Source organism: Asterias amurensis, chromosome 13 (assembly GCF_032118995.1).
Source record: "Asterias amurensis chromosome 13, ASM3211899v1".
Lineage (NCBI taxonomy): Eukaryota > Metazoa > Echinodermata > Asteroidea > Forcipulatida > Asteriidae > Asterias > Asterias amurensis.
Window position 1 is genome coordinate 6,580,693 of NC_092660.1, and position 27,370 is coordinate 6,608,062.

At 39.3% G+C, this 27,370-nt stretch overlaps 3 protein-coding genes across 3 annotated transcripts; all 3 read right to left on the reverse strand.

Moving 5' to 3' along the window:
* Window positions 1–202: 202 nt before the first annotated feature.
* Window positions 203–5,399, reverse strand: LOC139946123 (uncharacterized). The gene is made up of 8 exons (XM_071943737.1): window positions 5,260–5,399; window positions 4,693–4,830; window positions 4,060–4,428; window positions 3,405–3,773; window positions 2,438–3,131; window positions 2,239–2,318; window positions 1,663–2,025; window positions 203–1,416 (listed from the first exon to the last, which is right to left on the reverse strand). Exons 1-8 carry the CDS (start codon window positions 5,307–5,309, stop codon window positions 387–389), a joined length of 3,093 nt encoding a protein of 1,030 aa, XP_071799838.1. The 5' UTR covers window positions 5,310–5,399; the 3' UTR covers window positions 203–386.
* Window positions 5,400–10,471: 5,072 nt separating this feature from the next.
* LOC139946576 (uncharacterized) lies at window positions 10,472–16,241 on the reverse strand. Its single transcript, XM_071944270.1, has 8 exons — window positions 16,029–16,241; window positions 15,462–15,599; window positions 14,831–15,199; window positions 14,176–14,544; window positions 13,389–13,902; window positions 13,190–13,269; window positions 12,620–12,982; window positions 10,472–12,371 (listed from the first exon to the last, which is right to left on the reverse strand). The coding sequence occupies exons 1-8, from the start codon at window positions 16,076–16,078 to the stop codon at window positions 11,342–11,344; spliced, it is 2,913 nt and encodes a 970-aa protein (XP_071800371.1). The 5' UTR covers window positions 16,079–16,241; the 3' UTR covers window positions 10,472–11,341.
* Window positions 16,242–21,240: 4,999 nt separating this feature from the next.
* On the reverse strand, window positions 21,241–27,070 carry LOC139946581 (uncharacterized). Its single transcript, XM_071944275.1, has 8 exons — window positions 26,858–27,070; window positions 26,292–26,429; window positions 25,659–26,027; window positions 25,004–25,372; window positions 24,145–24,730; window positions 23,946–24,025; window positions 23,370–23,732; window positions 21,241–23,122 (listed from the first exon to the last, which is right to left on the reverse strand). The coding sequence occupies exons 1-8, from the start codon at window positions 26,905–26,907 to the stop codon at window positions 22,093–22,095; spliced, it is 2,985 nt and encodes a 994-aa protein (XP_071800376.1). The 5' UTR covers window positions 26,908–27,070; the 3' UTR covers window positions 21,241–22,092.
* Window positions 27,071–27,370: the final 300 nt, after the last annotated feature.

The window sequence follows — 27,370 nt, forward strand, 5'->3', positions numbered from 1 at the left end:
TGTCAGGTTTCGGTTATTCTCCATTTTAACTTGACCAGACCTATATAGTGTTTATACACCGTAGTGTGTTCATCGTTGGCCATAAATAATTAACAAACAGAACATTTGAGCTTTTCAGAATGTTTTTCTTTATTTCTTCTTTGTTTATTATATTTTCTTGATAATTTTGTTTTTTACAATTCTTATATGATCTGGACTTCACTTGATTATACAATAGGATATAAAAAGGCAAAACCGAATGTATATTGAGCAGAGTGGTTTAAGTTCTAACTTACAAAAAATACAATAAGTTTTATTATTTGTCAAAATGAAAATGAAAACTATTCCGGAAATTTTAATGAAAAATATTGGTATACTAGTGACTCAACCCTGATTTACAAAAACTTTTAAGTGAATCTGGTCACGCGCCCTCTTCTTGGGCCCATTTTCTTATTCATTATCCGACACTTGAATTCCTCAATCTCCTTAACCACTACGTCCACTGTTGGTCGATCATGAGGCATCCTTCTCTGACACTTCTCACACAAGTCACGAAAGAAAGACAACTTCTCAATGTTTTTGTAGGAGACAAGAAGAAACAAGTGTCCCAAACTAAAGACGTCGCTTTTGATACCTCGTTTGCAGACGCCCTCTATCACCTCCGGTGGTATATGTGGGCAGTTTTTGTAGCACCACGCCTTTCTTGCAGAGGTCCACATGAATTCAGGAGATGGACTGTCAATCCGATCGGCAATTCCTAGGTCGACTACTTTCGCTGTACACTTATTGGAGTTATTGTTATCATACCATACCACAATGTTCCCAACGTGGAGGTCATTGTGAGACCATCCAGCCTCATGTAAGGCAAGAACTCCTCTTGAAATATCAAGACATATCTGGATCCAATCCAAGGTCTCCAAGTTGGCAGGAGTCTCGGACAGAAAAGAGTGTAGGTTACTTGATTTCTTAGTGACTGGATCTCCCACAAACTCAAGGGCGAACGATTCATGATCAATGATGCCCCACACCTTGGGGATTTCCTTGCAATGTTGGACTGCCAGCATGACTCTGATTTCGTTTACCATATCATTGTATTTCACAGTGCCTGTGGCTAGAATTTTTTTGACAGCAACTAGAGTACCGTCTGATATCTTCTTCTTCAAGAATACTTCTCCATTAACCCCCTTCCCAAGACAGGTTGGTTTACCTTGTGTCATCACGTCCTCTAACTCGATTTCATGAATAACTGGGATGAACGAACATACAGCAGGTAGAGGGACAGCTGTGAAGAAAAATTGGTCTATTTCTTGGGCAAGAAATGGGTCTATTTCTTCAGCAAGAGTTACTTCGGGATGAGTTTCTACAGGATGTGAAGGTCCCTTCCTCTGAGCTTTGGAATCAATCTCTGGAAGAGTTTGGGTTTCATGCACAAGCCTCCTAAAGAAAAAGAAAAATAATGTAATGTTTTTGTGGGGGTTTTGGTTTGAGCGTCTTTTACCAACAAAACTCCATTGTATTAAACAGTTAAGTTACTTCCTACCCCCCCCCCCCTTCTAAAAATAAGGGTTATAGCTGTTTCTGATCGTGTGTTCTTTTGAAAGAAAAACTGTTTCTTTGGCAGGTGATTCAATCTTGGCCGCACAGCAATCGATTTGCCATTCCACAAAGTGGGAAAAAACTTACCTTTTATTAATAACTTTCGGTGAAATGTTTGCGGCAGGCTTGGGTGGGCGTTTACGGATTCTTGCCCGGAGGGGCGCAGGCCGGATGGGTGCAGCCCGGTGTGTTGGTAATTGTAGTTGGCACTCGGGGTTTGAAGCCCGGTGACCTGTCGGTGTTTGGCATGCGGCGGGGATTGAAGTCTCACCAGCCATTGCTGGCACCATCAGAGGAAGGGCAGCCGATGTGGCCGCAGTCGGTGGAAGGATAGGGGGCATGTTTGGTTGTTCCATTGATTGTCTAGGGGAAGGCTGTCTTGGACGAATTGAATTGTCCTCTTCATATCCCATAGCTTGCAACCAAGGTAACATAGAGCCAGTTTCGCCACTATAAAGAAAGTTGGTGGCAATCTTAGTAAGAAATTTGCATACAGAAACATACTCTGCGACTGAAACTTCAAAATAATTAATTTATTGAATGGAAACTTCAATGTATTCACATTTGTCATTTTAAGAAAACAGATGTTTTGAATTATTTTTGTAAATAGACCTATGTGTTCGAAATTACAATATTATTCGATGAAGTTGTTGTGGTATTTACCCGATATCTAGCGGTTGTGCCATCATGGCGTCTACCCTTTCCATTACTCCCTCAAATGTTCGTCCTTTTTGCACACTTTGCTGAAACCAAATAAAGAGGAGAGATTTCATTGAAAAGGAGATGAACGCAAAATATGAAGAATTTGTCTTAGTTAAAGAAAATGGATTATTAATTTGATTACTTTGTTGTCGAGGCTTACCTGTGCGTGCGTTGAACCATCGCCTTCACTCTGAGGTTTGGATTGGTTGACTTCATCCCCAGGCGATAGGGAGCCACTTGGATCCGCGAGTGTAGTTGCAGAGGCAGCATTTTCATCTCTATTGGAGGCTGGAGATGTTCTTTTAGTCTCACTTGTCGAAGGGACGTTGACACTGTTTTTCTCTGCATTTGTTGAAGGGACGTTGACACGTTTATTCTCTGCACTTGTCGAAATTACTTTGACACTTTTATTCTCTGCACTTGTCGAAGGGACGTTAACACTGTTTTTCTCTGCATTTGTTGAAGGGACGTTGACACGTTTATTCTCTGCACTTGTCGAAATTACTTTGACACTTTTATTCTCTGCACTTGTCGAAATGACTTTGACACTTTTATTCTCTGCACTAGTCGAAATGACTTTGACACTTTTAGTCTCTGCACTTGTCGAAATGACGTTGACACTTTTATTCTCTGCACTTGTCGAAATGACTTTGACACTTTTATTCTCTGCACTTGTCGAAGGGACGTTGACACTCCCCTCAAGAAATACTAGCCCAGAGCATTCTTGTTGGGCACCGTTCCTTGATGATGAGGGAGCATTACAGCTACCACTCGGTGGGGTTTTAGGGCGCTTTGGTGCCTCACTGGTTGTTTTCTGCTCGGCATCTTTCAGAGCTTGCAGTGTCTCACTTTCACTGTGAAAACAATACTCGTGTTTTGAACAACATGACATTGTCGGTATTGAACTTTTAGCCACTACCAATATCAAACAATACTCATCAAATTGTACGAAGCCATCTGGCTATTTCAACGATCAATGAATCTTCATTTTAGTGCTGTTTATCCTGTTTTGTTTTGTGATGTTGTATAAACGGTCACATCAATCACAAGCATCGGCTTTTAGGATGGCCTCCATGTGCAAATCATTAGACAATAAATGTTCCATTGAATTGAGTTGAATTTCTTACCTGATTTGTTGGTCATTTATCATTTGAACCAACTCTGAGACATCGTTGACTGTCTCGTCATCTCTTCGTTCGTCAGACGGAATGGCGTTAGCATCTTGCGATGATGGCGGACGTGCCACGTCTTCGTCTTCCCCTGTGATGTCAAGTCCTCCCTGGGAAGATGATGTTGAACTCACACCGGAGGAGGATTGCTCATCCTCATCCTTTGTAGATGATGTGGCAATTTCAATATCAGGATTGATATCAATTTCAAGATCAAGATTTATATTTTCAAGATGCACTTGAGAGCAGTAAGCATCTTGGTAGATCTGCTGCCTCATTTTCTCCATTCTCAAAACCCGATCTTCATGCTCAGCCGATCTTCTCAGCCTTCAAGAAATGACACAACTGAGTATTACAACTTTATGTTGAGGTCATAAAATGAATATCCACCTGTCAATTATGTCAATAAGTGCAAGTGCGGTTTAAAAGTGTTTAGTCAACCATTGATGTATGCAGGCAATATAATCACACTCTTCAATTTAGTGCTGTTTATTTAGTTAGTGCTGTTTAGTTTTTGTTTGTTTTGTATTGTTTTGTAATGGGCACATCCATCGCAAGCCTTGGCTTTTAGAATGATGCCTCCATGTAGAATTGAAGTTAATTTAATTCTCACCTGAGTGTTTGGTCATCTATCTCTTGAACCAACTCCGAGACATCGTTTACTGTCTCATCATCTCTTCCTTCGTCAGACGGAATGGCGTTAGCATCTTGCGATGATGGCGGACGGGCCACGTCTTCGTCTTCCCCTGTGATGCCAAGTCCTTCCTGGGAAGATGATGTTGAACTCACACCGGAGGTGGATTGCTCATCCTCATCCTTTGTAGTTGATGTGGCAATTTCAATATCAGGATTGATATCAATTTCAAGATCAAGATTGATATGATCAAGATGCACTTGAGAGCAGTAAGCATCTTGGTAGATCTGCTGCCTCATTTTCTTCATTCTCAAAACCCGATCTTCTTGCTCAGCTGATCTTCTCAGCCTTCGAGAAAGGACACAAATGAGTATTACAACTTTATGTTGAGGTCATAAAATGAATATCCACCTGTCAATTATGTCAATAAGTGCAAGTGCGGTTTAAAAGTGTTTAGTCAACCGTTGATGATACAAGTATTTTTCTTTGTTAACTTTCCATTCTATTAAAATAAGAAGTTGTCTAAATATTTATTTTGAAAGAATTTTCGAACAAAATCATCAAGTGATATAATTGTCAAATAAGATATTCTGAGAGAGTGTGAGCATTTACCTGTAAAGAATCCTGGTTGTTGGAAATCTTCCGGGTGCATCTGGGATGTGCCATTTTGGCAGAAGGGGTGGGGGATTGTTGTTGGTATCTTCCACCAACCGACCGGGCGGGTTTACCTCCCATGCCCGGTATAACTCTCTGTTGGTTATAATAAACTTTGTTAGTATCAAATCTCTCTGGGGACGGTGCCTTTTTATGAAATAATGAGCATTATAAAAACATCGGCGACGTTTGTTTACTGTAGTCATGCAGTGGAACGACTCTTTATTAAAAAAAAAAACCAAGATAACAACAAAACACATTATGATTAGGAGAGCCTACTTTTTATTCGGGCAAAACATTCACAAGATATACCTGATACACGTGTATGTATACAAAAAATACTTACAAACTTAAGTTAACAGTGGAATCCCCAGCAGAGTTGGCCTAAAAACTGTTAAAAATACAACTGCCGCGAAAAGGCATATGCGATATTAAACGTATTGTGTTTTGGTTTCATCAGGAACAAGTGAACAAAATTGAAGAAAAGTTTATAAACTACGGTACAATAATTTGTTTTAGACTTACCGGTAATTCACCGAGGTCAACGTCTCAATCGCTTTAAGCACTGTAATCATTTTGGTCGAAATTTCTCGTATTGAGGCAAAACTCAGCTGAAAAACTTGTTGATAACATTTGGGAAATGTATATCGCCAATAAAATCCCTGTCTATCATACAAACGCTAAACAAGAACAGAGTAAATTTCCTGTATGTGTGTGTTTATGTATCCAGGGAGGTGCGCACGTGGGAACGGTTCGTTTCGAACGGGGCTTGTGTCGTCACAGTAGCTTCCATTGATTACGTCATTTAATATTCCACACGTGATGCACCACGCAAAGACCTTTATGCAAATATATTTTATTCGATATCCATGGTTTCATTGTTGACTATAAACATTGGGTCAATACGTCACATGTCGATGTCCCAGCCGCGTTTTAGTATCGGAACATGGGTGCGCCCATATATATAGAATATAATACCACTCTATATCTATGGGGCGCGCCGCCTATACGCCTCTCTTAATATTTATGCATGACGTCATAATTCAGTGGCTGCGCCCATCGCCTCGTTTTGGATTAGCATTGTGACGTACCTCGTGTATAAATATTACGAAAGGCGTGCCACCACACATTTAGCGCTTACATGCCATTTTTTTAAGCAGGAATTAATACGTTTATTTTTTGAAAGTTTACTCTTTTTTTAAAGGAAAGACAATCAGGCAGAGGAACGATCAATCTGGTTTAACAACATATATTAATTTTAGTAGGGCTTGACAATAGACTTCAAAATGGTTGTTTGTTGTTATTGTTGTTGATGTTTGGGTTCTTTTGTGTGTGTGCGGGGGGGGGGGGGTTGACACCTTATAGCCCCGGGATGGTAAAAACAGTGTAACAATAACATACACATAGGTAAGCCCAACAATTGTTAGTTTGATTATTTATTAAATGGCCAGCCACTGTCTAGGATTATATTTGTAGCCCCTTATTATTTGTTTGTATTTGTTTTTAATTAATGATGTTTTAATTAGTAACATTTTAAGGACCAAACAAGAACATCTATAAAGCTTATCAGTCTCGTCTTAAATTAGGACTAGCCTTAATTTTTAATATCTCCAGACCATATAAGACTAGTCCTAACTCTCTGCGAAATCGACCCTGGTCTCTAATGATTTTTCTTCCGATGAATGGTGTATGCTGTTTATCCTCACAGCATGATAGCTGACCAAGGAGCAATTGCACCACTTCCTGAGGTTGTCTATTACAAGCCCGCTGCTTGCTTCAGCAAAGAGCCCATCATGATGTACCCAATGGGATGCAATGTTGAGAGACCAGGGAACATCTTCACTGGAACCGTCATCCCAACCAAGCAGTTCATCAAGGTCAGTTTAATACTAGGATAATACTAGGATAAGTTCCTGTATTCCAATCAATGGAACAACCAAATATGCCCCTATCCTTCCATCCCACCGACTGCGGCCACATCGGCTGCCCCATCTCCTCTTTCGGATGGGACGTAGGCAGGAATGCATGCAAAAGAACAACACTAGAACTAAGATTTTGCAGGAGGAATGTGTCAATAAATTCTTTTGGAATCTGAAAAGAACTAGTGATGTAGCAACTCAATAATTTATTAGATTGTTTGAAATTGTTTAGAGATCTCGCTTAGAGATCTTGTTTAAAAAAAGAGCGCGGATTTTTTTCAGGGAGTGCTTTGGTTTGGGGAAACATTTTATGATTTTTATTTTGTGATTATCTGGCAAATACAAAATCTAAACCATGTTTTTGTTCTTTTTTGAGACTTTCTGGATTTTATTCCCCATGGCAATAAATTGGAACCTGCTGTCTGCTAGGCAAGAGGAATAAGAATGAGGAAAAATGACTTCTTCATGATTTTATTGTTGAATACCGATAAATGTGACTACATTTGTTTGTATCAGGCTTAACACACGTATGCAAACGTGTTGCAGTCATTGTGTGGACATTCCTTTGTTCTGTACACTTAATGGAAATCCTTTTCTTCAACATTGTAAACAGCACTGTGTGGACGTGTGTAAGCCTGCCCCACCAGTTATTGGGCAATTATTTCCCAACAGCCATTGGGTAAACCACTTACTAAATTATTGGGCAAACCCAACTACAAATAACTCTAATTACACATCTGTTAGATATCCTCTTAATACCATTTATTGGTTAAAAGTATTTGTTCATAAACTGGGCACTTTTCAACTAACTGTTAGTGAATTTTTTATTAGACTATTGGGCTTATTTAAAGTAAATATCCATCAATTGGTAACTTTTTTCACCAATTGTTGGTTAATGCTGTATCCAATTATTGGGAATTGTTTAAATTTCTGTCCACATATTGGTCATTTGTCCCACCATGTATTGGTAAATGCTGTATCCAATTGTTGGGTTCGTTTAAATTTCTGTACATATACATGGGTAACTTTCCCGCCAAATGTTGGTCAATATTTTAACCATTGTTGTTGGAATATTTTAAATGAATTACACACATGTTGGGAAAAAAGAGAAACAGTTAATGCAGTTCATTTTTTTATATTTTATTTATTGAACTTCACTGTACTGAAAGTACGCTTTAAAAATTTAAGCAACCTCAAAGATAGGAACTTCTTTTGAGAATCAGACTTGGTAGTCAGTAAAACATATGTGAGACTTCGCAAGGATCAAACATAATTTGTGAGAAAAAAATGCTTTGTAAATAGCTCAACTTTTTTTTTAAACATTTGAACATGACATAACTCACTCTTTCAGCAACGTCTTTCACGCACGTAATCTTATTATTACCGAAGTTTGAGCTTTTGAAACACACACTTGCTTGTTTTTACTTTCTTTATGGTTTTTTTTTCAAAAATTGCTTGAAAGCAAATATAGGGTAAGGGTGTCGACCATAAAGGTTTGAAAGATTAAGTAACCCGGCAAAGACCAACCATGTTTTCCCCCTTAGTCAATTAAATTTCTTGACGGTCATACGATTCTAAAAAAGGCAAATGTCATGAGCATTAATTTATTGTCTGCAATGGAACAAGGAATGAATGAAAAGGTAAACAACAAAATGTCAAACAGCCAATGGTCAAGCTGTGAAGCTTTCACGGAAGACTTAGGAAAGTCAAAAAGGCTCTCGTGGCTCTTAGAGTTGGACTGTCTTTGTTTGTTGGAAGTCCAGGCTGGCTGAAAATATATACCTCTCAAAGAATTTCCACACACTTGTGCAAAGGTGCTGGTATTTACAGTCGAGGATGAAGTTACCTTATGGCAGACATCTACGGCCTTCGGTAGGGATGGTTGCGGAATGCCTTCTTCTCAATAATCACACTGGGAGGTTATAGCACTGATTCACTGTACAGGACAGGCAGGAATGGAAGAGGATGTTTTGTCGTATCAATGTTTTCTTATGTTGGCATGTGCACAATATTCTACGAAAAGTCAAGGTAACAAGAAAATGTACATTGTTAACAAATATAAACAATTTACTGGAGCAGGACCAATCGGTTGATATGCTGGTGCGGACGGCTAAATTGAACCCTCGCATAAACTGTTCCCCCAAACAAAGAATTGTGGAAGGGGTCAAACTACAGTAGGACAGATTTCCCTAAGACAATGGCACTCTAGAAACTGACCTATGCTGGTGGTCTCCCTATTTATTGTCAACAACCTTCCTGTTGGGATGGCAGTAATAATTCATAAAACCAAACACTGCCCTATGGCCGGGGATCACATCCAAGTTATGGTAAACCAGGAAAGAGGCAGTGCCTGGATACACATGCCTCTTCACTTACTCTCCCTAGGTGCAACGTTAACTTAGGTGTGATCCCTGGCTAAAGACAGCCACATAGTCCCTCCCCCTAGATCCGCCAAAAGAATGCGAGATACTAGCTTTCATATAATTTTGCAAGACACCACTCACCAGTTGTACACCAGGCTGTCATTGTTTCCTTTGGCCCAAATCTGACACCAGTCTTCTTCTTGTCGCAGCCACCAAATATCACTGGAATGCAAACAAATTTGCATAAATGACATGTCATGCAATGTTTTTTGCCCAACTAGTATTACTATTGCAGGAACCATACTCGAAAATTGGGCATGATGGGTATTGACATTGCCCAATTTTTATTGAAAGAAATATCCCACTCAAACACTGGGCATACGCATATTACAATAGCCCAACTAATGAAAGAAACTAGGCCTTTTGCTTAAAAGTTGAACGTTAGTAGATGTGACGTTGCTCAAAGGTTGGATAGCCAGGCTTAACTTATGGCAAGTTGTCTGCTGGAAATTGTAACAAATTTTTAAAAAGCAAACAACCAAAAGCAAAAGGAAGACAGTTGAAAAAAACAACCCACACATACACATACAAACGAACCAAAAATCCAACAAACAAACAAACAAGCATAAAACGACACACCATATTTTTAACAACCAATTTGCAAAAAAAGGTTTTTGTTTTGACTTTTATCTTTAACGTTATCCCTATAGGCTAGGCCTACTCGACTCTCGAGTTAATGTCAGTGTTACACACGCTATGTATGGTTGTGCGCACCAAGTTTAACGTTTTTATTTCTAAATAAAAGCGTATGTGAGCTATGGTTTTATCTCCATTGTATTCATTGTAAGAATTACCGTAGAATCGTTTGTGCAGCTCGTCGAGCCCCCATTCATGAAGAATCTCTTCAAGCGTGTTACCACTCCGCCATGATTGCTCACAAGTTCTCCACGACATTCTCGATGTATTTTGTGTCTGAATTGTAGCCCGAACATCTGACGTCACACTTCGAGGCCAATCTAGTCTGATTGTTAGTTTTTAAGTGCCCTCAATCATGTCAAAGTAACCAACTAGTGGGCTTATTGCTGATTTTATACCCAACATCTAGTATGGCGACTGAAGCAAGCACCATGTACCCTTTTATTGGGTAAAGATTACCAAACTTTAATGACTCAATTTCGTACGAACATTGGCAAAGCCTAACATTTACCCAACAGCAAATTTTACCTATAAATGTGTTAAAAAAATGACCAAAATATGTGTGAATATAGTTTTACCCAACACCCGATTACCCATTTTTTTACAGTGATAGTTTCTACATAGTCTCTATCTTTATATTTTTGAATAAGTGTTTTTTTCTTTTCTTTTCTGCAGTGGTAGAAGTTTATCCTTGTAGTCGATGCTCTTAGAACTTTCCCTCCTAAATTTGTTTCTGAACTTCCTATTTTGTTTTAAACATGTGTCTTTCACTGTTCAACTCCCCAGTTCTTCTTTTTTTCTCTTTTCAAAGTTTATGTAATCATAGTCCTTTTTAGAAGTAAAAAAAATGCAAAAAATACAAAAAAATGTAGTGCTCCTTCGTAGTGCACCTTTTCTGGTACAACGTCCCTACCTATTAGATCTTTATTAGTGTGATTTCGACTAGACACATTACTGTTTGTTTTGTTTTACAGCTTAGATCACTGTAAAAATGAATGCACTGTTTTTATATTGGCCGTTTGTATGTTTTATTGTGTTTGAGTGGTTGAGGTTTGAGAGAAGGAATGTAATATTTAATTAATAGAAAAAAAATAAAATAAGGCAGGAAAAAGTAAATTCGTTTTCGTTTCATTCTATGATTTTTGGGAACTTTTTCATCCAAACAATTTTAGATGCTTTGTCCTGTGTCAACAAACTAAATCTTGAATTTGTGTGTTTGGAGTCGGAGGTTGGGGTGAGGGTTTGTCAGGTTTCGGTTATTCTCCATTTTAACTTGACCAGACCTATATAGTGTTTATACACCGTAGTGTGTTCATCGTTGGCCATAAATAATTGACAAACAGAACATTTGAGCTTTTCAGAATGTTTTTCTTTATTTCATCTTTGTTTATTATATTTTCATGATAATTTTGTTTTTTACAATTCTTATATGATCTGGACTTCACTTGATTATACAATAGGATATAAAAAGGCAAAACGGAACGTATATTGAGCAGAGTGGTTTAAGTTCTAACTTACAAACAATACAATAAGTTTTATTATTTGTCAAAATGAAAATGAAAACTATTCCGGAAATTTTAATGAAAAATATTGGTATACTAGTGACTCAACCCTGATTTACAAAAACTTTTAAGTGAATCTGGTCACGCGCCCTCTTCTTAGGCCCATTTTCTTATTCATTATCCGACACTTGAATTCCTCAATCTCCTTAACCACTACGGCCACTGTTGGTCGATCATGAGGCATCCTTCTCTGACACTTCTCACACAAGTCACGAAAGAAAGACAACTTCTCAATGTTTTTGTAGGAGACAAGAAGAAACAAGTGTCCCAAACTAAAGACGTCGCTTTTGATACCTCGTTTGCAGACGCCCTCTATCACCTCCGGTGGTATATGTGGGCAGTTTTTGTAGCACCACGCTTTTCTTGCAGAGGTCCACATGAATTCAGGAGATGGACTGTCAATCCGATCGGCAATTCCTAGGTCGACTACTTTCGCTGTACACTTATTGGAGTTATTGCTATCATACCATACCACAATGTTCCCAACGTGGAGGTCATTGTGAGACCATCCAGCCTCATGTAAGGCAAGAACTCCTCTTGAAATATCAAGACATATCTGGATCCAATCCAAGGTCTCCAAGTTGGCAGGAGTCTCGGACAGAAAAGAGTGTAGGTTACTTGATTTCTTAGTGACTGGATCTCCCACAAACTCAAGGGCGAACGATTCATGATCAATGATGCCCCACACCTTGGGGATTTCCTTGCAATGTTGGACTGCCAGCATGACTCTGATTTCGTTTACCATATCATTGTATTTCACAGTGCCTGTGGCTAGAATTTTTTTGACAGCAACTAGAGTACCGTCTGATATCTTCTTCTTCAAGAATACTTCTCCATTAACCCCCTTCCCAAGACAGGTTGGTTTACCTTGTGTCATCACGTCCTCTAACTCGATTTCATGAAGAACTGGGATAAACGAACATACAGCAGGTAGAGGGACAGCTGTGAAGAAAAATTGGTCTATTTCTTGGGCAAGAAATGGGTCTATTTCTTCAGCAAGAGTTACTTGGGGATGAGTTTCTACAGGATGTGAAGGTCCCTTCCTCTGAGCTTTGAAATCAATCTCTGGAAGAGTTTGGGTTTCATGCACAAGCCTCCTAAAGAAAAAGAAAAATAATGGAATGTTTTTGTTGGGGTTTTGGTTTGAGCGTCTTTTAGCAACAAAACTCCATTGTATTAAACAGTTAAGTTACTTCCTACCCCCCCCCCCCCCTTCTAAAAATAAGGGTTGTAGCTGTTTCTGATCGTGTGTTCTTTTGAAAGAAAAACTGTTTCTTTGGAAGGTGATTCAATCTTGGCCGCACAGCAATCGATTTGCCATTCCACAAAGTGGGAAAAAACTTACCTTTTATTAATAACTTTCGGTGAAATGTTTGCGGCAGGCTTGGGTGGGCGTTTACGGATTCTTGCCCGGAGGGGCGCAGGCCGGAGGGGTGCAGCCGGGTGTGTTGGTAACTGTAGTTGGCACTCGGGATTTGAAGCCCGGTGACCTGTCGGTGTTTGGCATGCGGCGGGGATTGAAGTCTCACCAGCCATTGCTGGCACCATCAGAGGAGGGGCAGCCGATGTGGCCGCAGTCGGTGGAAGGATAGGGGGCATGTTTGGTTGTTCCATTGATTGTCTAGGGGAAGGCTGTCTTGGACGAGTTGAATTGTCCTCTTCATATCCCATAGCTTGCAACCAAGGTAACATAGAGCCAGTTTCGCCACTATAAAGAAAGTTGGTGGCAATCTTAGTAAGAACTTTTCATACAGAAACATACTCTGCGACTGAAACTTCAAAATAATTAATTTATTGAATGGAAACTTCAATGTATTCACATTTGTCATTTTAAGAAAACAGATGTTTTGAATTATTTTTTGACCTATGTGTTCGAAATTACAATATTATTCGATGAAGTTGTTGTGGTATTTACCCGATATCTAGCGGTTGTGCCATCATGGCGTCTACCCTTTCCATTACTCCCTCAAATGTTCGTCCTTTTTGCACACTTTGCTGAAACCAAATAAAGAGGAGAGATTTCATTGAAAAGGAGATGAACGCAAAATATGAAGAATTTGTCTTAGTTAAAGAAAATGGATTATTAATTTGATTACTTTGTTGTCGAGGCTTACCTGTGCGTGCGTTGAACCATCGCCTTCACTCTGAGGTTTGGATTGGTTGACTTCATCCCCAGGCGATAGGGAGCCACTTGGATCCGCGAGTGTAGTTGCAGAGGCAGCATTTTCATCTCTATTGGAGGCTGGAGATGTTCTTTTAGTCTCACTTGTCGAAGGGACGTTGACACTGTTTTTCTCTGCATTTGTTGAAGGGACGTTGACACGTTTATTCTCTGCACTTGTCGAAATGACTTTGACACTTTTATTCTCTGCACTTGGCGAAATGACTTTGACACTTTTATTCTCTGCACTTGTCGAAATGACTTTGACACTTTTATTCTCTGCACTTGTCGAAGGGACGTTGACACTCCCCTCAAGAAATACTAGCCCAGAGCATTCTTGTTGGGCACCGTTCCTTGATGATGAGGGAGCATTACAGCTACCACTCGGTGGGGTTTTAGGGCGCTTTGGTGCCTCACTGGTTGTTTTCTGCTCGGCATCTTTCAGAGCTTGCAGTATCTCACTTTCACTGTGAAAACAATACTCGTTTTTTAAACAACATGACACTGTCGGTATTGAACTTTTAGCCACTACCAATATCAAACAATACTCATCAAATTGTACGAAGCCATCTGGCTATTTCAACGATCAATGAATCTTCATTTTAGTGCTGTTTATCCTGTTTTGTTTTGTGATGTTGTATAAACGGTCACATCAATCACAAGCATCGGCTTTTAGGATGGCCTCCATGTGCAAATCATTAGACAATAAATGTTCCATTGAATTGAGTTGAATTTCTTACCTGATTTGTTGGTCATTTATCATTTGAACCAACTCTGAGACATCGTTGACTGTCTCGTCATCTCTTCGTTCGTCAGACTGAATGGCGTTAGCATCTTGCGATGATGGCGGACGTGCCACGTCTTCGTCTTCCCCTGTGATGTCAAGTCCTCCCTGGGAAGATGATGTTGAACTCACACCGGAGGAGGATTGCTCATCCTCATCCTTTGTAGATGATGTGGCAATTTCAATATCAGGATTGATATCAATTTCAAGATCAAGATTTATATTTTCAAGATGCACTTGAGAGCAGTAAGCATCTTGGTAGATCTGCTGCCTCATTTTCTCCATTCTCAAAACCCGATCTTCATGCACTGCCGATCTTCTCAGCCTTCGAGAAATGACACAACTGAGTATTACAACTTTATGTTGAGGTCATAAAATGAATATCCACCTGTCAATCATGTCAATAAGTGGAAGTGCGGTTTAAAAGTGTTTAGTCAACCATTGATGTATGCAGGCAATATAGTCACACTCTTCAATTTAGTGCTGTTTATTTAGTTAGTGCTGTTTAGTTTTTGTTTGTTTTGTATTGTTTTGTAATGGGCACATCCATCGCAAGCCTTGGCTTTTAGAATGATGCCTCCATGTAGAATTGAAGTTAATTTAATTCTCACCAGAGTGTTTGGTCATCTATCTCTTGAACCAACTCCGAGACATCGTTGACTGTCTCATCATCTCTTCCTTCGTCAGACGGAATAGCGTAAGCATCTTGCGATGATGGCGGACGGGCCACGTCTTCGTCTTCCCCTGTGATGCCAAGTCCTCCCTGGAAAGATGATGTTGAACTCACACCGGATGAGAATTGCTCATCCTCATCCTTTGTAGATGATATGGCAATTTCAATATCAGGATTGATATCAATTTCAAGATCAAGATTGGTATGATCAAGATGCACTTGAGAGCAGTAAGCATCTTGGTAGATCTGCTGCCTCATTTTCTTCATTCTCAAAACCCGATCTTCTTGCTCAGCTGATCTTCTCAGCCTTCGAGAAAGGACACAAATGAGTATTACAACTTTATGTTGAGGTCATAAAATGAATATCCACCTGTCAATTATGTCAATAAGTACAAGTGCGGTTTAAAAGTGTTTAGTCAACCGTTGATGATACAAGTATTTTGCTTTGTTAACTTTCCATTCTATTAAAATAAGAAGTTGTCTAAATATTTATTTTGAAAGAATTTTCGAACAAAATCATCAAGTGATATAATTGTCAAATAAGATATTCTGAGAGTGTGAGCATTTACCTGTAAAGAATCCTGGTTGTTGGAAATCTTCCGGGTGCATCTGGGATGTGCCATTTTGGCAGAAGGGGTGGGGGATCGTTGTTGGTATCTTCCACCAACCGACCGGGCGGGTATACCTCCCATGCCCGGTATAACTCTCTGTTGGTTATAATAAACTTTGTTAGTATCACATCTCTCTGGGGACGGTGCCTTTTTATGAAATAATGAGCATTATAAAAACATCGGCGACGTTTGTTTACTGTAGTCATGCAGTGGAACGACTCTTTATTAAAAAAAAAAACCAAGATAACAACAAAACACATTATGATTAGGAGAGCCTACTTTTTATTCGGGCAAAACATTCACAAGATATACCTGATACACGTGTATGTATACAAAAAATACTTACAAACTTAAGTTAACAGTGGAATGCCCAGCAGAGTTGGCCTAAAAACTGTTAAAAATACAACTGTCGCGAAAAGGCATATGCGATATTAAACGTATTGTGTATTGGTTTCATCAGGAACAAGTGAACAAAATTGAAGAAAAGTTTATAAACTACGGTACAATAATTTGTTTTAGACTTACCGGTAATTCACCGAGGTCAACGTCTCAATCGCTTTAAGCACTGTAATCATTTTGGTCGAAATTTCTCGTATTGAGGCAAAACTCAGCTGAAAAACTTGTTGATAACATTCGGGAAATGTATATCGCCAATAAAATCCCTGTCTATCGTACAAACGCTAAACAAGAACAGAGTAAATTTCCTGTATGTGTGTGTTTATGTATCCAGGGAGGTGCGCACGTGGGAACGGTTCGTTTCGAACGGGCGCGCTAAACGCAGCTTGTGTCGTCACAGTAGCTTCCATTGATTACGTCATTTAATATTCCACACGTGATTCACCACGCAAAGACCTTTATGCAAACATATTTTATTCGATATCCATGGTTTCATTGTTGACTATAAACATTGGGTCAATACGTCACATGTCGATGTCCTGGCCGCGTTTTAGTATTGAAACATGGGCGCGCCCATATTATAGAATATAATACCACTCTATATCTATGGGGCGCGCCGCCTATACGCCTCTCTTAATATTTATGCATGACGTCATAATTCAGTGGCTGCGCCCATCGCCTCGTTTTGGATTAGCATTGTGACGTACCTCGTGCATAAATATTAAGAAAGGCGTGCCACCACACATTTAGCGCTTACATGCCATTTTTTAAGCAGGAAAGAATACGTTTATTTTTTGAAAGTTTACTTTTTTTTTTAAGGAAAGACAATCAGGCAGAGGAACGATCAATCTGGTTTAACAACATATATTAATTTTAGTAGGGCTTGACAATAGACTTCAAAATGGTTGTTTGTTGTTATTGTTGTTGTTGTTTGGGTTCTTTTGTGTGTGTGTGTGTGGGGGGGGGGGGTTGACACCTTATAGCCCCGGGATGGTAAAAACAGTGTAACAATAACATACACATAGGTAAGCCCAACAATTGTTAGTTTGATTATTTATTAAATGGCCAGTCACTGTCTAGGATTTTATTTGTAGCCCCTTATTATTTGTTTGTATTTGTTTTTAATTAATGATGTTTTAATTAGTAACATTTTAAGGACCAAACAAGAACATCTATAAAGCTTATCAGTCTCGTCTTAATTTAGGACTAGCCTTAAGTTTTTAATATCTCCAGACCATATAAGACTAGTCCTAACTCTTTGCGAAATCGACCCCTGGTCTCTAATGATTGTTTTTTTCTTCCGATGAATGGTGTATGCTGTTTATCCTCACAGCATGATAGCTGACCAAGGAGCAATTGCACCACTTCCTGAGGTTGTCTATTACAAGCCCGCTGCTTGCTTCAGCAAAGAGCCCATCATGATGTACCCAATGGGATGCAATGTTGAGAGACCAGGGAACATCTTCACTGGAACCGTCATCCCAACCAAGCAGTTCATCAAGGTCAGTTTAATACTAGGATAATACTAGGATAAGTTCCTGTATTCCAATCAATGGAACAACCAAATATGCCCCTATCCTTCCATCCCACCGACTGCGGCCACATCGGCTGCCCCATCTCCTCTTTCGGATGGGACGTAGGCAGGAATGCATGCAAAAGAACAACACTAGAACCAAGATTTTGCAGGAGGAATGTGTCTATAAATTCTTTTGGAATCTGAAAAGAACTAGTGATGTAGCAACTCAATAATTTATTAGATTGTTTGAAATTGTTTAGAGATCTCGCTTAGAGATCTTGTTTAAAAAAAGAGCGCGGATTTTTTTCAGGGAGTGCTTTGGTTTGGCGAAACATTTTATGATTTTTATTTTGTGATTATCTGGCAAATACAAAATCTAAACCAAGAGGAATAAGAATGAGGAAAAATGACTTCTTCATGATTTTATTGTTGAATACCGATAAATGTGACTACATTTGTTTGTATCAGGCTTAACACACGTATGCAAAGGCAGCTCTGTGTTGCAGTCATTGTGTGGACATTCCTTTGTTCTGTACACTCAATGAAAATCCTTTTCGTAAACATTGTAAACAGCACTGTGTGGACGTGTGTAAGCCTGCCCCACCAGACAGCACTGTGTGGACGTGTGTAAGCCTGCCCCACCAGTTATTGGGCAATTATTTCCCAACAGCCATTGGGTAAACCACTTACTAAATTATTGGGCAAACCCAACTACACATAACTCTAATTACACATCTGTTGGATATCCTCTTAATACCATTTATTGGTTACAAGTATTTGTTCATAAACTGGGCACTTTTCAACTAACTGTTAGTGAATTTTTTATTAGACTATTGGGCTTGTTTAAAGTATATATCCATCAATTGGTAACTTTTTTCACCAATTGTTGGTTAATGCTGTACCCAATTATTGGGAATTGTTTAAATTTCTGTCCACATATTGGTCATTTGTCCCACCATGTATTGGTAAATGCTGTATCCAATTGTTGGGTTCGTTTAAATTTCTGTACATATACATGGGTAACTTTCCCGCCAAATGTTGGTCAATATTTTAACCATTGTTGTTGGAATATTTTAAATGAATTACACACATGTTGGGAAAGAAGAGAAACAGTTAATGCAGTTCATTTTTTATTATTTTATTTATTGAACTTCACTGTACTGAAAGTACGCTTTAAAAATTTAAGCAACCTCAAAGATAGGAACTTCTTTTGAGAATCAGACTTGGTAGTCAGTAAAACATATGTGAGACTTCGCAAGGATCAAACATAATTTGTGAGAAAAAATGCTTTGTAAATAGCTCAACTTTTTTTTTTTAACATTTGAACATGACATAACTCACTCTTTCAGCAACGTCTTTCACGCACGTAATCTTATTATTACCGAAGTTTGAGCTTTTGAAACACACGCTTGCTTGTTTTTACTTTCTTTATGGTTTTTTTTTCAAAACATGCTTGAAAGCAAATATAGGGTAAGGGTGTCGACCATAAAGGTTTGAAAGATTAAGTAACCCGGCAAAGACCAACCATGTTTTCCCCCTTAGTCAATTAAATTTCTTGACGGTCATACGATTCTAAAAAGGCAAATGTCATGAGCATTAATTTAAAATCTGCAATGGAACAAGGAATGAATGAAAAGGTAAACAACAAAATGTCAAACAGCCAATGGTCAAGCTGTGAAGCTTTCACGGAAGACTTAGGAAAGTCAAAAAGGCTCTCATGGCTCTTAGAGTTGGACTGTCTTTGTTTGTTGGAAGTCCAGGCTGGCTGAAAATATATACCTCTCAAAGAATTTCCACACACTTGTGCAAAGTTGCTGGTGTTTACAGTCGAGGATGAAGTTGCCTTATGGCAGACATCTACGGCCTTCGGTAGGGATGGTTGCGGAATGCCTTCTTCTCAATAATCACACTGGGAGGTTATAGCACTGATTCACTGTACAGGACAGGCAGGAATGGCAGAGGATGTTTTGTCGTATCAATGTTTTCTTATGTTGGCATGTGCACAATATTCTACGAAAAGTCAAGTTAACAAGAAAATGTACATTGTTAACAAATATAAACAATTTACTGGAGCAGGACCAATCGGTTGATATGCTGGTGCGGACGGCTAAATTGAACCCTCGCATAAACTGTTCCCCCAAACAAAGAATTGTGGAAGGGGTCAAACTACAGTAGGACAGATTTCCCTAAGACAATGGCACTCTAGAAACTGACCTATGCTGGTGGTCTCCCTATTTATTGTCAACAACCTTCCTGTTGGGATGGCAGTAATAATTCATAAAACCAAACACTGCCCTATGGCCGGGGATCACATCCAAGTTATGGTAAACCAGGAAAGAGGCAGTGCCTGGATACACACGCCTCTTCACTTACTCTCCCTAGGTGCAACGTTAACTGAGGTGTGATCCCTGGCTAAAGACAGCCACATAGTCCCTCCCCCTAGATCCGCCAAAAGAATGCGAGATACTAGCTTTCATATAATTTTGCAAGACACTACTCACCAGTTGTACACCAGGCTGTCATTGTTTCCTTTGGCCCAAATCTGACACCAGTCTTCTTCTTGTCGCAGCCACCAAATATCACTGGAATGCAAACAAATTTGCATAAATGACATGTCATGCAATGTTTTTTGCCCAACTAGTATTACTATTGCAGGAACCATACTCGAAAATTGGGCATGATGGGTATTGACATTGCCCAATTTTTATTGAAAGAAATATCCCACTCAAACACTGGGCATACGCATATTACAACAGCCCAACTAATGAAAGAAACTAGGCCTTTTGCTTAAAAGTTGAACGTTAGTAGATGTGACGTTGCTCAAAGGTTGGATAGCCAGGCTTAACTTATGGCAAGTTGTCTGCTGGAAATTGTAACAAATTTTTAAAAAGCAAACAACCAAAAGCAAAAGGAAGACAGTTGAAAAAAACAACCCACACATACACATACAAACGAACCAAAAATCCAACAAACAAACAAACAAGCATAAAACGACACACCATATTTTTAACAACCAATTTGCAAAAAAAAAGGTTTTTGTTTTGACTTTTATCTTTAACGTTATCCCTATGGGCTAGGCCTACTCGACTCTCGAGTTAATGTCAGTGTTACACACGCTATGTATGGTTGTGCGCACCAAGTTTAACGTTTTTATTTCTAAATAAAAGCGTATGTGAGCTATGGTTTTATCATCTCCATTGTATTCATTGTGAGAATTACCTGAGAATCGTTTGTGCAGCTCGTCGAGCCCCCATTCATGAAGAATCTCTTCAAGCGTGTTACCACTCCGCCATGATTGCTCACAAGTTCTCCACGACATTCTCGATGTATTTTGTGTCTGAATTGTAGCCCGAACATCTGACGTGACACTTCGAGGCCAATCTAGTCTGATTGTTAGTTTTTAAGTGCCCTCAATCATGTCAAAGTAACCAACTAGTGGGCTTATTGCTGATTTTATACCCAACATCTAGTATGGCGACTGAAGCAAGCACCATGTACCCTTTTGTTGGGTAAAGATTACCAAACTTTAATGACTCAATTTCGTACGAACATTGGCAAAGCCTAACATTTACCCAACAGCAAATTTTACCCATAAATGTGTTAAAAAAATGACCAAAATAGTGTGAATATAGTTTTACCCAAAACCCGATTACCCATTTTTTTACAGTGATAGTTTCTACATAGTCTCTATCTTTATATTTTGGAATAAGTGTTTTTTTCTTTTCTTTTCTGCAGTGGTAGAAGTTTTTCCTTGTAGTCGATGCTCTTAGAATTTTCCCTCCTAAATTTGTTTCTGAACTTCCTATTTTGTTTTAAACATGTGTCTTTCACTGTTCAACTCCCCAGTTCTTCTTTTTTTCTCTTTGCAAAGTTTATGTAATCATAGTCCTTTTTAGAAGTAAAAAAAATGCAAAAAATGTAGTGCTCCTTCGTAGTGCACCTTTTCTGGTACAACGTCCCTACCTATTAGATCTTTATTAGTGTGATTTCGACTAGACACATTACTGTTTGTTTTGTTTTTCAGCTTAGATCACTGTAAAAATGAATACACTGTTTTTATATTGGCCGTTTGTATGTTTTATTGTGTTTGAGTGGTTGTAGTTAGAGAGAAGGAATGTAATATTTAATTAATAGAAAAAATAAAATAAGGCAGGAAAAAGTAAATTCGTTTTCGTTTCATTCTATGATTTTTGGGAACTTTTTCATCCGAACAATTTTAGATGCTTTGTCCTGTGTCAACAAACTAAATCTTGAATTTGTGTGTTTGGAGTCGGAGGTTGGGGTGAGGGTTTGTCAGGTTTCGGTTATTCTCCATTTTAACTTGACCAGACCTATATAGTGTTTATACACCGTAGTGTGTTCATCGTTGGCCATAAATAATTGACAAACAGAACATTTGAGCTTTTCAGAATGTTTTTCTTTATTTCTTCTTTGTTTATTATATTTTCATGATAATTTTGTTTTTTACAATTCTTATATGATCTGGACTTCACTTGATTATACAATAGGATATAAAAAGGCAAAACGGAATGTATATTGAGCAGAGTGGTTTAAGTTCTAACTTACAAACAATACAATAAGTTTTATTATTTGTCAAAATGAAAATGAAAACTATTCCGGAAATTTTAATCAAAAATAATGGTATACTAGTGACTCAACCCTGATTTACAAAAACCTTTAAGTGAATCTGGTCACGCGCCCTCTTCTTGGGCCCATTTTCTTATTCATTATCCGACACTTGAATTCCTCAATCTCCTTAACCACTACGTCCACTGTTGGTCGATCATGAGGCATCCTTCTCTGACACTTCTCACACAAGTCACGAAAGAAAGACAACTTCTCAATGTTTTTGTAGGAGACAAGAAGAAACAAGTGTCCCAAACTAAAGACGTCGCTTTTGATACCTCGTTTGCAGACGCCCTCTATCACCTCCGGTGGTATATGTGGGCAGTTTTTGTAGCACCACGCCTTTCTTGCAGAGGTCCACATGAATTCAGGAGATGGACTGTCAATCCGATCGGCAATTCCTAGGTCGACTACTTTCGCTGTACACTTATTGGAGTTATTGCTATCATACCATACCACAATGTTCCCAACGTGGAGGTCATTGTGAGACCATCCAGCCTCATGTAAGGCAAGAACTCCTCTTGAAATATCAAGACATATCTGGATCCAATCCGAGGTCTCCAAGTTGGCAGGAGTCTCGGACAGAAAAGAGTGTAGGTTACTTGATTTCTTAGTGACTGGATCTCCCACAAACTCAAGGGCGAACGATTCATGATCAATGATGCCCCACACCTTGGGGATTTCCTTGCAGTGTTGGACTGCCAGCATGACTCTGATTTCGTTTACCATATCATTGTATTTCACAGTGCCTGTGGCTAGAATTTTTTTGACAGCAACTAGAGTACCGTCTGATATCTTCTTCTTCAAGAATACTTCTCCATTAACCCCCTTCCCAAGACAGGTTGGTTTACCTTGTGTCATCACGTCCTCTAACTCGATTTCATGAAGAACTGGGATGAACGAACATACAGCAGGTAGAGGGACAGCTGTGAAGAAAAATTGGTCTATTTCTTGGGCAAGAAATGGGTCTATTTCTTCAGCAAGAGTTACTTCGGGATGAGTTTCTACAGGATGTGAAGGTCCCTTCCTCTGAGCTTTGAAATCAATCTCTGGAAGAGTTTGGGTTTCATGCACAAGCCTCCTAAAGAAAAAGAAAAATAATGGAATGTTTTTGTTGGGGTTTTGGTTTGAGCGTCTTTTACCAACAAAACTCCATTGTATTAAACAGTTAAGTTACTTCCTACCCCCCCCCCCCCTTCTAAAAATAAGGGTTATAGCTGTTTCTGATCGTGTGTTCTTTTGAAAGAAAAACTGTTTCTTTGGAAGGTGATTCAATCTTGGCCGCACAGCAATCGATTTGCCATTCCACAAAGTGGGAAAAAACTTACCTTTTATTAATAACTTTCGGTGAAATGTTTGCGGCAGGCTTAGGTGGGCGTTTACGGATTCTTGCCCGGAGGGGCGCAGGCCGGAGGGGTGCAGCCGGGTGTGTTGGTAACTGTAGTTGGCACTCGGGATTTGAAGCCCGGTGACCTGTCGGTGTTTGGCATGCGGCGGGGATTGAAGTCTCACCAGCCATTGCTGGCACCATCAGAGGAGGGGCAGCCGATGTGGCCGCAGTCGGTGGAAGGATAGGGGGCATGTTTGGTTGTTCCATTGATTGTCTAGGGGAAGGCTGTCTTGGACGAGTTGAATTGTCCTCTTCATATCCCATAGCTTGCAACCAAGGTAACATAGAGCCAGTTTCGCCACTATAAAGAAAGTTGGTGGCAATCTTAGTAAGAACTTTTCATACAGAAACATACTCTGCGACTGAAACTTCAAAATAATTAATTTATTGAATGGAAACTTCAATGTATTCACATTTGTCATTTTAAGAAAACAGATGTTTTGAATTATTTTTGTTAATAGACCTATGTGTTCGAAATTACAATATTATTCGATGAAGTTGTTGTGGTATTTACCCGATATCTAGCGGTTGTGCCATCATGGCGTCTACCCTTTCCATTACTCCCTCAAATGTTCGTCCTTTTTGCACACTTTGCTGAAACCAAATGAAGAGGAGAGATTTCATTGAAAAGGAGATGAACGCAAAATATGAAGAATTTGTCTTAGTTAAAGAAAATGGATTATTAATTTGATTACTTTGTTGTCGAGGCTTACCTGTGCGTGCGTTGAACCATCGCCTTCACTCTGAGGTTTGGATTGGTTGACTTCATCCCCAGGCGATAGGGAGCCACTTGGATCCGCGAGTGTAGTTGCAGAGGCAGCATTTTCATCTCTATTGGAGGCTGGAGATGTTCTTTTAGTCTCACTTGTCGAAGGGACGTTGACACTGTTTTTCTCTGCATTTGTTGAAGGGACGTTGACACGTTTATTCTCTGCACTTGTCGAAATGACGTTGACACTTTTATTCTCTGCACTTGTCGAAATGACTTTGACACTTTTATTCTCTGCACTAGTCGAAATGACTTTGACACTTTTAGTCTCTGCACTTGTCGAAATGACGTTGACACTTTTATTCTCTGCACTTGTCGAAATGACTTTGACACTTTTATTCTCTGCACTTGTCGAAGGGACGTTGACACTCCCCTCAAGAAATACTAGCCCAGAGCATTCTTGTTGGGCACCGTTCCTTGATGATGAGGGAGCATTACAGCTACCACTCGGTGGGGTTTTAGGGCGCTTTGGTGCCTCACTGGTTGTTTTCTGCTCGGCATCTTTCAGAGCTTGCAGTGTCTCACTTTCACTGTGAAAACAATACTCGTTTTTTAAACAACATGACATTGTCGGTATTGAACTTTTAGCCACTACCAATATCAAACAATACTCATCAAATTGTACGAAGCCATCTGGCTATTTCAACGATCAATGAATCTTCATTTTAGTGCTGTTTATCCTGTTTTGTTTTGTGATGTTGTATAAACGGTCACATCAATCACAAGCATCGGCTTTTAGGATGGCCTCCATGTGCAAATCATTAGACAATAAATGTTCCATTGAATTGAGTTGAATTTCTTACCTGATTTGTTGGTCATTTATCATTTGAAACAACTCTGAGACATCGTTGACTGTCTCGTCATCTCTTCGTTCGTCAGACGGAATGGCGTTAGCATCTTGCGATGATGGCGGACGTGCCACGTCTTCGTCTTCCCCTGTGATGTCAAGTCCTCCCTGGGAAGATGATGTTGAACTCACACCGGAGGAGGATTGCTCATCCTCATCCTTTGTAGATGATGTGGCAATTTCAATATCAGGATTGATATCAATTTCAAGATCAAGATTTAAATTTTCAAGATGCACTTGAGAGCAGTAAGCATCTTGGTAGATCTGCTGCCTCATTTTCTCCATTCTCAAAACCCGATCTTCATGCTCAGCCGATCTTCTCAGCCTTCGAGAAATGACACAACTGAGTATTACAACTTTATGTTGAGGTCATAAAATGAATATCCACCTGTCAATTATGTCAATAAGTGCAAGTGCGGTTTAAAAGTGTTTAGTCAACCATTGATGTATGCAGGCAATATAGTCACACTCTTCAATTTAGTGCTGTTTATTTAGTTAGTGCTGTTTAGTTTTTGTTTGTTTTGTATTGTTTTGTAATGGGCACATCCATCGCAAGCCTGGGCTTTTAGAATGATGCCTCCATGTAGAATTGAAGTTAATTTAATTCTCACCTGAGTGTTTGGTCATCTATCTCTTGAACCAACTCCGAGACATCGTTTACTGTCTCATCATCTCTTCCTTCGTCAGACGGAATGGCGTTAGCATCTTGCGATGATGGCGGACGGGCCACGTCTTCGTCTTCCCCTGTGATGCCAAGTCCTTCCTGGGAAGATGATGTTGAACTCACACCGGAGGTGGATTGCTCATCCTCATCCTTTGTAGTTGATGTGGCAATTTCAATATCAGGATTGATATCAATTTCAAGATCAAGATTGATATGATCAAGATGCACTTGAGAGCAGTAAGCATCTTGGTAGATCTGCTGCCTCATTTTCTTCATTCTCAAAACCCGATCTTCTTGCTCAGCTGATCTTCTCAGCCTTCGAGAAAGGACACAAATGAGTATTACAACTTTATGTTGAGGTCATAAAATGAATATCCACCTGTCAATTATGTCAATAAGTGCAAGTGCGGTTTAAAAGTGTTTAGTCAACCGTTGATGATACAAGTATTTTTCTTTGTTAACTTTCCATTCTATTAAAATAAGAAGTTGTCTAAATATTTATTTTGAAAGAATTTTCGAACAAAATCATCAAGTGATATAATTGTCAAATAAGATATTCTGAGAGAGTGTGAGCATTTACCTGTAAAGAATCCTGGTTGTTGGAAATCTTCCGGGTGCATCTGGGATGTGCCATTTTGGCATAAGGGGTGGGGGATTGTTGTTGGTATCTTCCACCAACCGAACGGGCGGGTATACCTCCCATGCCCGGTATAACTCTCTGTTGGTTATAATAGACTTTGTTAGTATCACATCTCTCTGGGGACGGTGCCTTTTTATGAAATAATGAGCATTATAAAAACATCGGCGACGTTTGTTTACTGTAGTCATGCAGTGGAACGACTCTTTATTAAAAAAAAAACCAAGATAACAACAAAACACATTATGATTAGGAGAGCCTACTTTTTATTCGGGCAAAACATTCACAAGATATACCTGATACACGTGTATGTATACAAAAAATACTTACAAACTTAAGTTAACAGTGGAATGCCCAGCAGAGTTGGCCTAAAAACTGTTAAAAATACAACTGTCGCGAAAAGGCATATGCGATATTAAACGTATTGTGTTTTGGTTTCATCAAGAACAAGTGAACAAAATTGAAGAAAAGTTTATAAACTACGGTACAATAATTTGTTTTAGACTTACCGGTAATTCACCGAGGTCAACGTCTCAATCGCTTTAAGCACTGTAATCATTTTGGTCGAAATTTCTCGTATTGAGGCAAAACTCAGCTGAAAAACTTGTTGATAACATTCGGGAAATGTATATCGCCAATAAAATCCCTGTCTATCGTACAAACGCTAAACAAGAACAGAGTAAATTTCCTGTATGTGTGTGTTTATGTATCCAGGGAGGTGCGCACGTGGGAACGGTTCGTTTCGAACGGGCGCGCTAAACGCAGCTTGTGTCGTCACAGTAGCTTCCATTGATTACGTCATTTAATATTCCACACGTGATTCACCACGCAAAGACCTTTATGCAAACATATTTTATTCGATATCCATGGTTTCATTGTTGACTATAAACATTGGGTCAATACGTCACATGTCGATGTCCTGGCCGCGTTTTAGTATTGAAACATGGGCGCGCCCATATTATAGAATATAATACCACTCTATATCTATGGGGCGCGCCGCCTATACGCCTCTCTTAATATTT

Excerpts from the sequence above, each read along its gene's own strand:
- LOC139946123 (XM_071943737.1), bottom strand. The coding sequence starts at position 5,309 with ATGATTACAGTGCTTAAAGCGATTGAGACGTTGACCTCGGTGAATTAC. Across the intron at positions 4,831-5,259 it reads TTGACCTCGGTGAATTACCG|AGAGTTATACCGGGCATGGG; the intron begins GTAAGTCTAAAA and ends TATAACCAACAG. Across the intron at positions 3,774-4,059 it reads ATAGATGACCAAACACTCAG|GCTGAGAAGATCGGCTGAGC; the intron begins GTGAGAATTAAA and ends CATTTCTTGAAG.
- LOC139946581 (XM_071944275.1), bottom strand. The coding sequence starts at position 26,907 with ATGATTACAGTGCTTAAAGCGATTGAGACGTTGACCTCGGTGAATTAC. Across the intron at positions 26,028-26,291 it reads ACAACCAGGATTCTTTACAG|GCTGAGAAGATCAGCTGAGC; the intron begins GTAAATGCTCAC and ends CCTTTCTCGAAG. Across the intron at positions 25,373-25,658 it reads ATAGATGACCAAACACTCAG|GCTGAGAAGATCGGCTGAGC; the intron begins GTGAGAATTAAA and ends CATTTCTCGAAG.
- LOC139946576 (XM_071944270.1), bottom strand. The coding sequence starts at position 16,078 with ATGATTACAGTGCTTAAAGCGATTGAGACGTTGACCTCGGTGAATTAC. Across the intron at positions 14,545-14,830 it reads ATAGATGACCAAACACTCTG|GCTGAGAAGATCGGCAGTGC; the intron begins GTGAGAATTAAA and ends CATTTCTCGAAG. Across the intron at positions 13,270-13,388 it reads ATGGTTCAACGCACGCACAG|CAAAGTGTGCAAAAAGGACG; the intron begins GTAAGCCTCGAC and ends ATTTGGTTTCAG.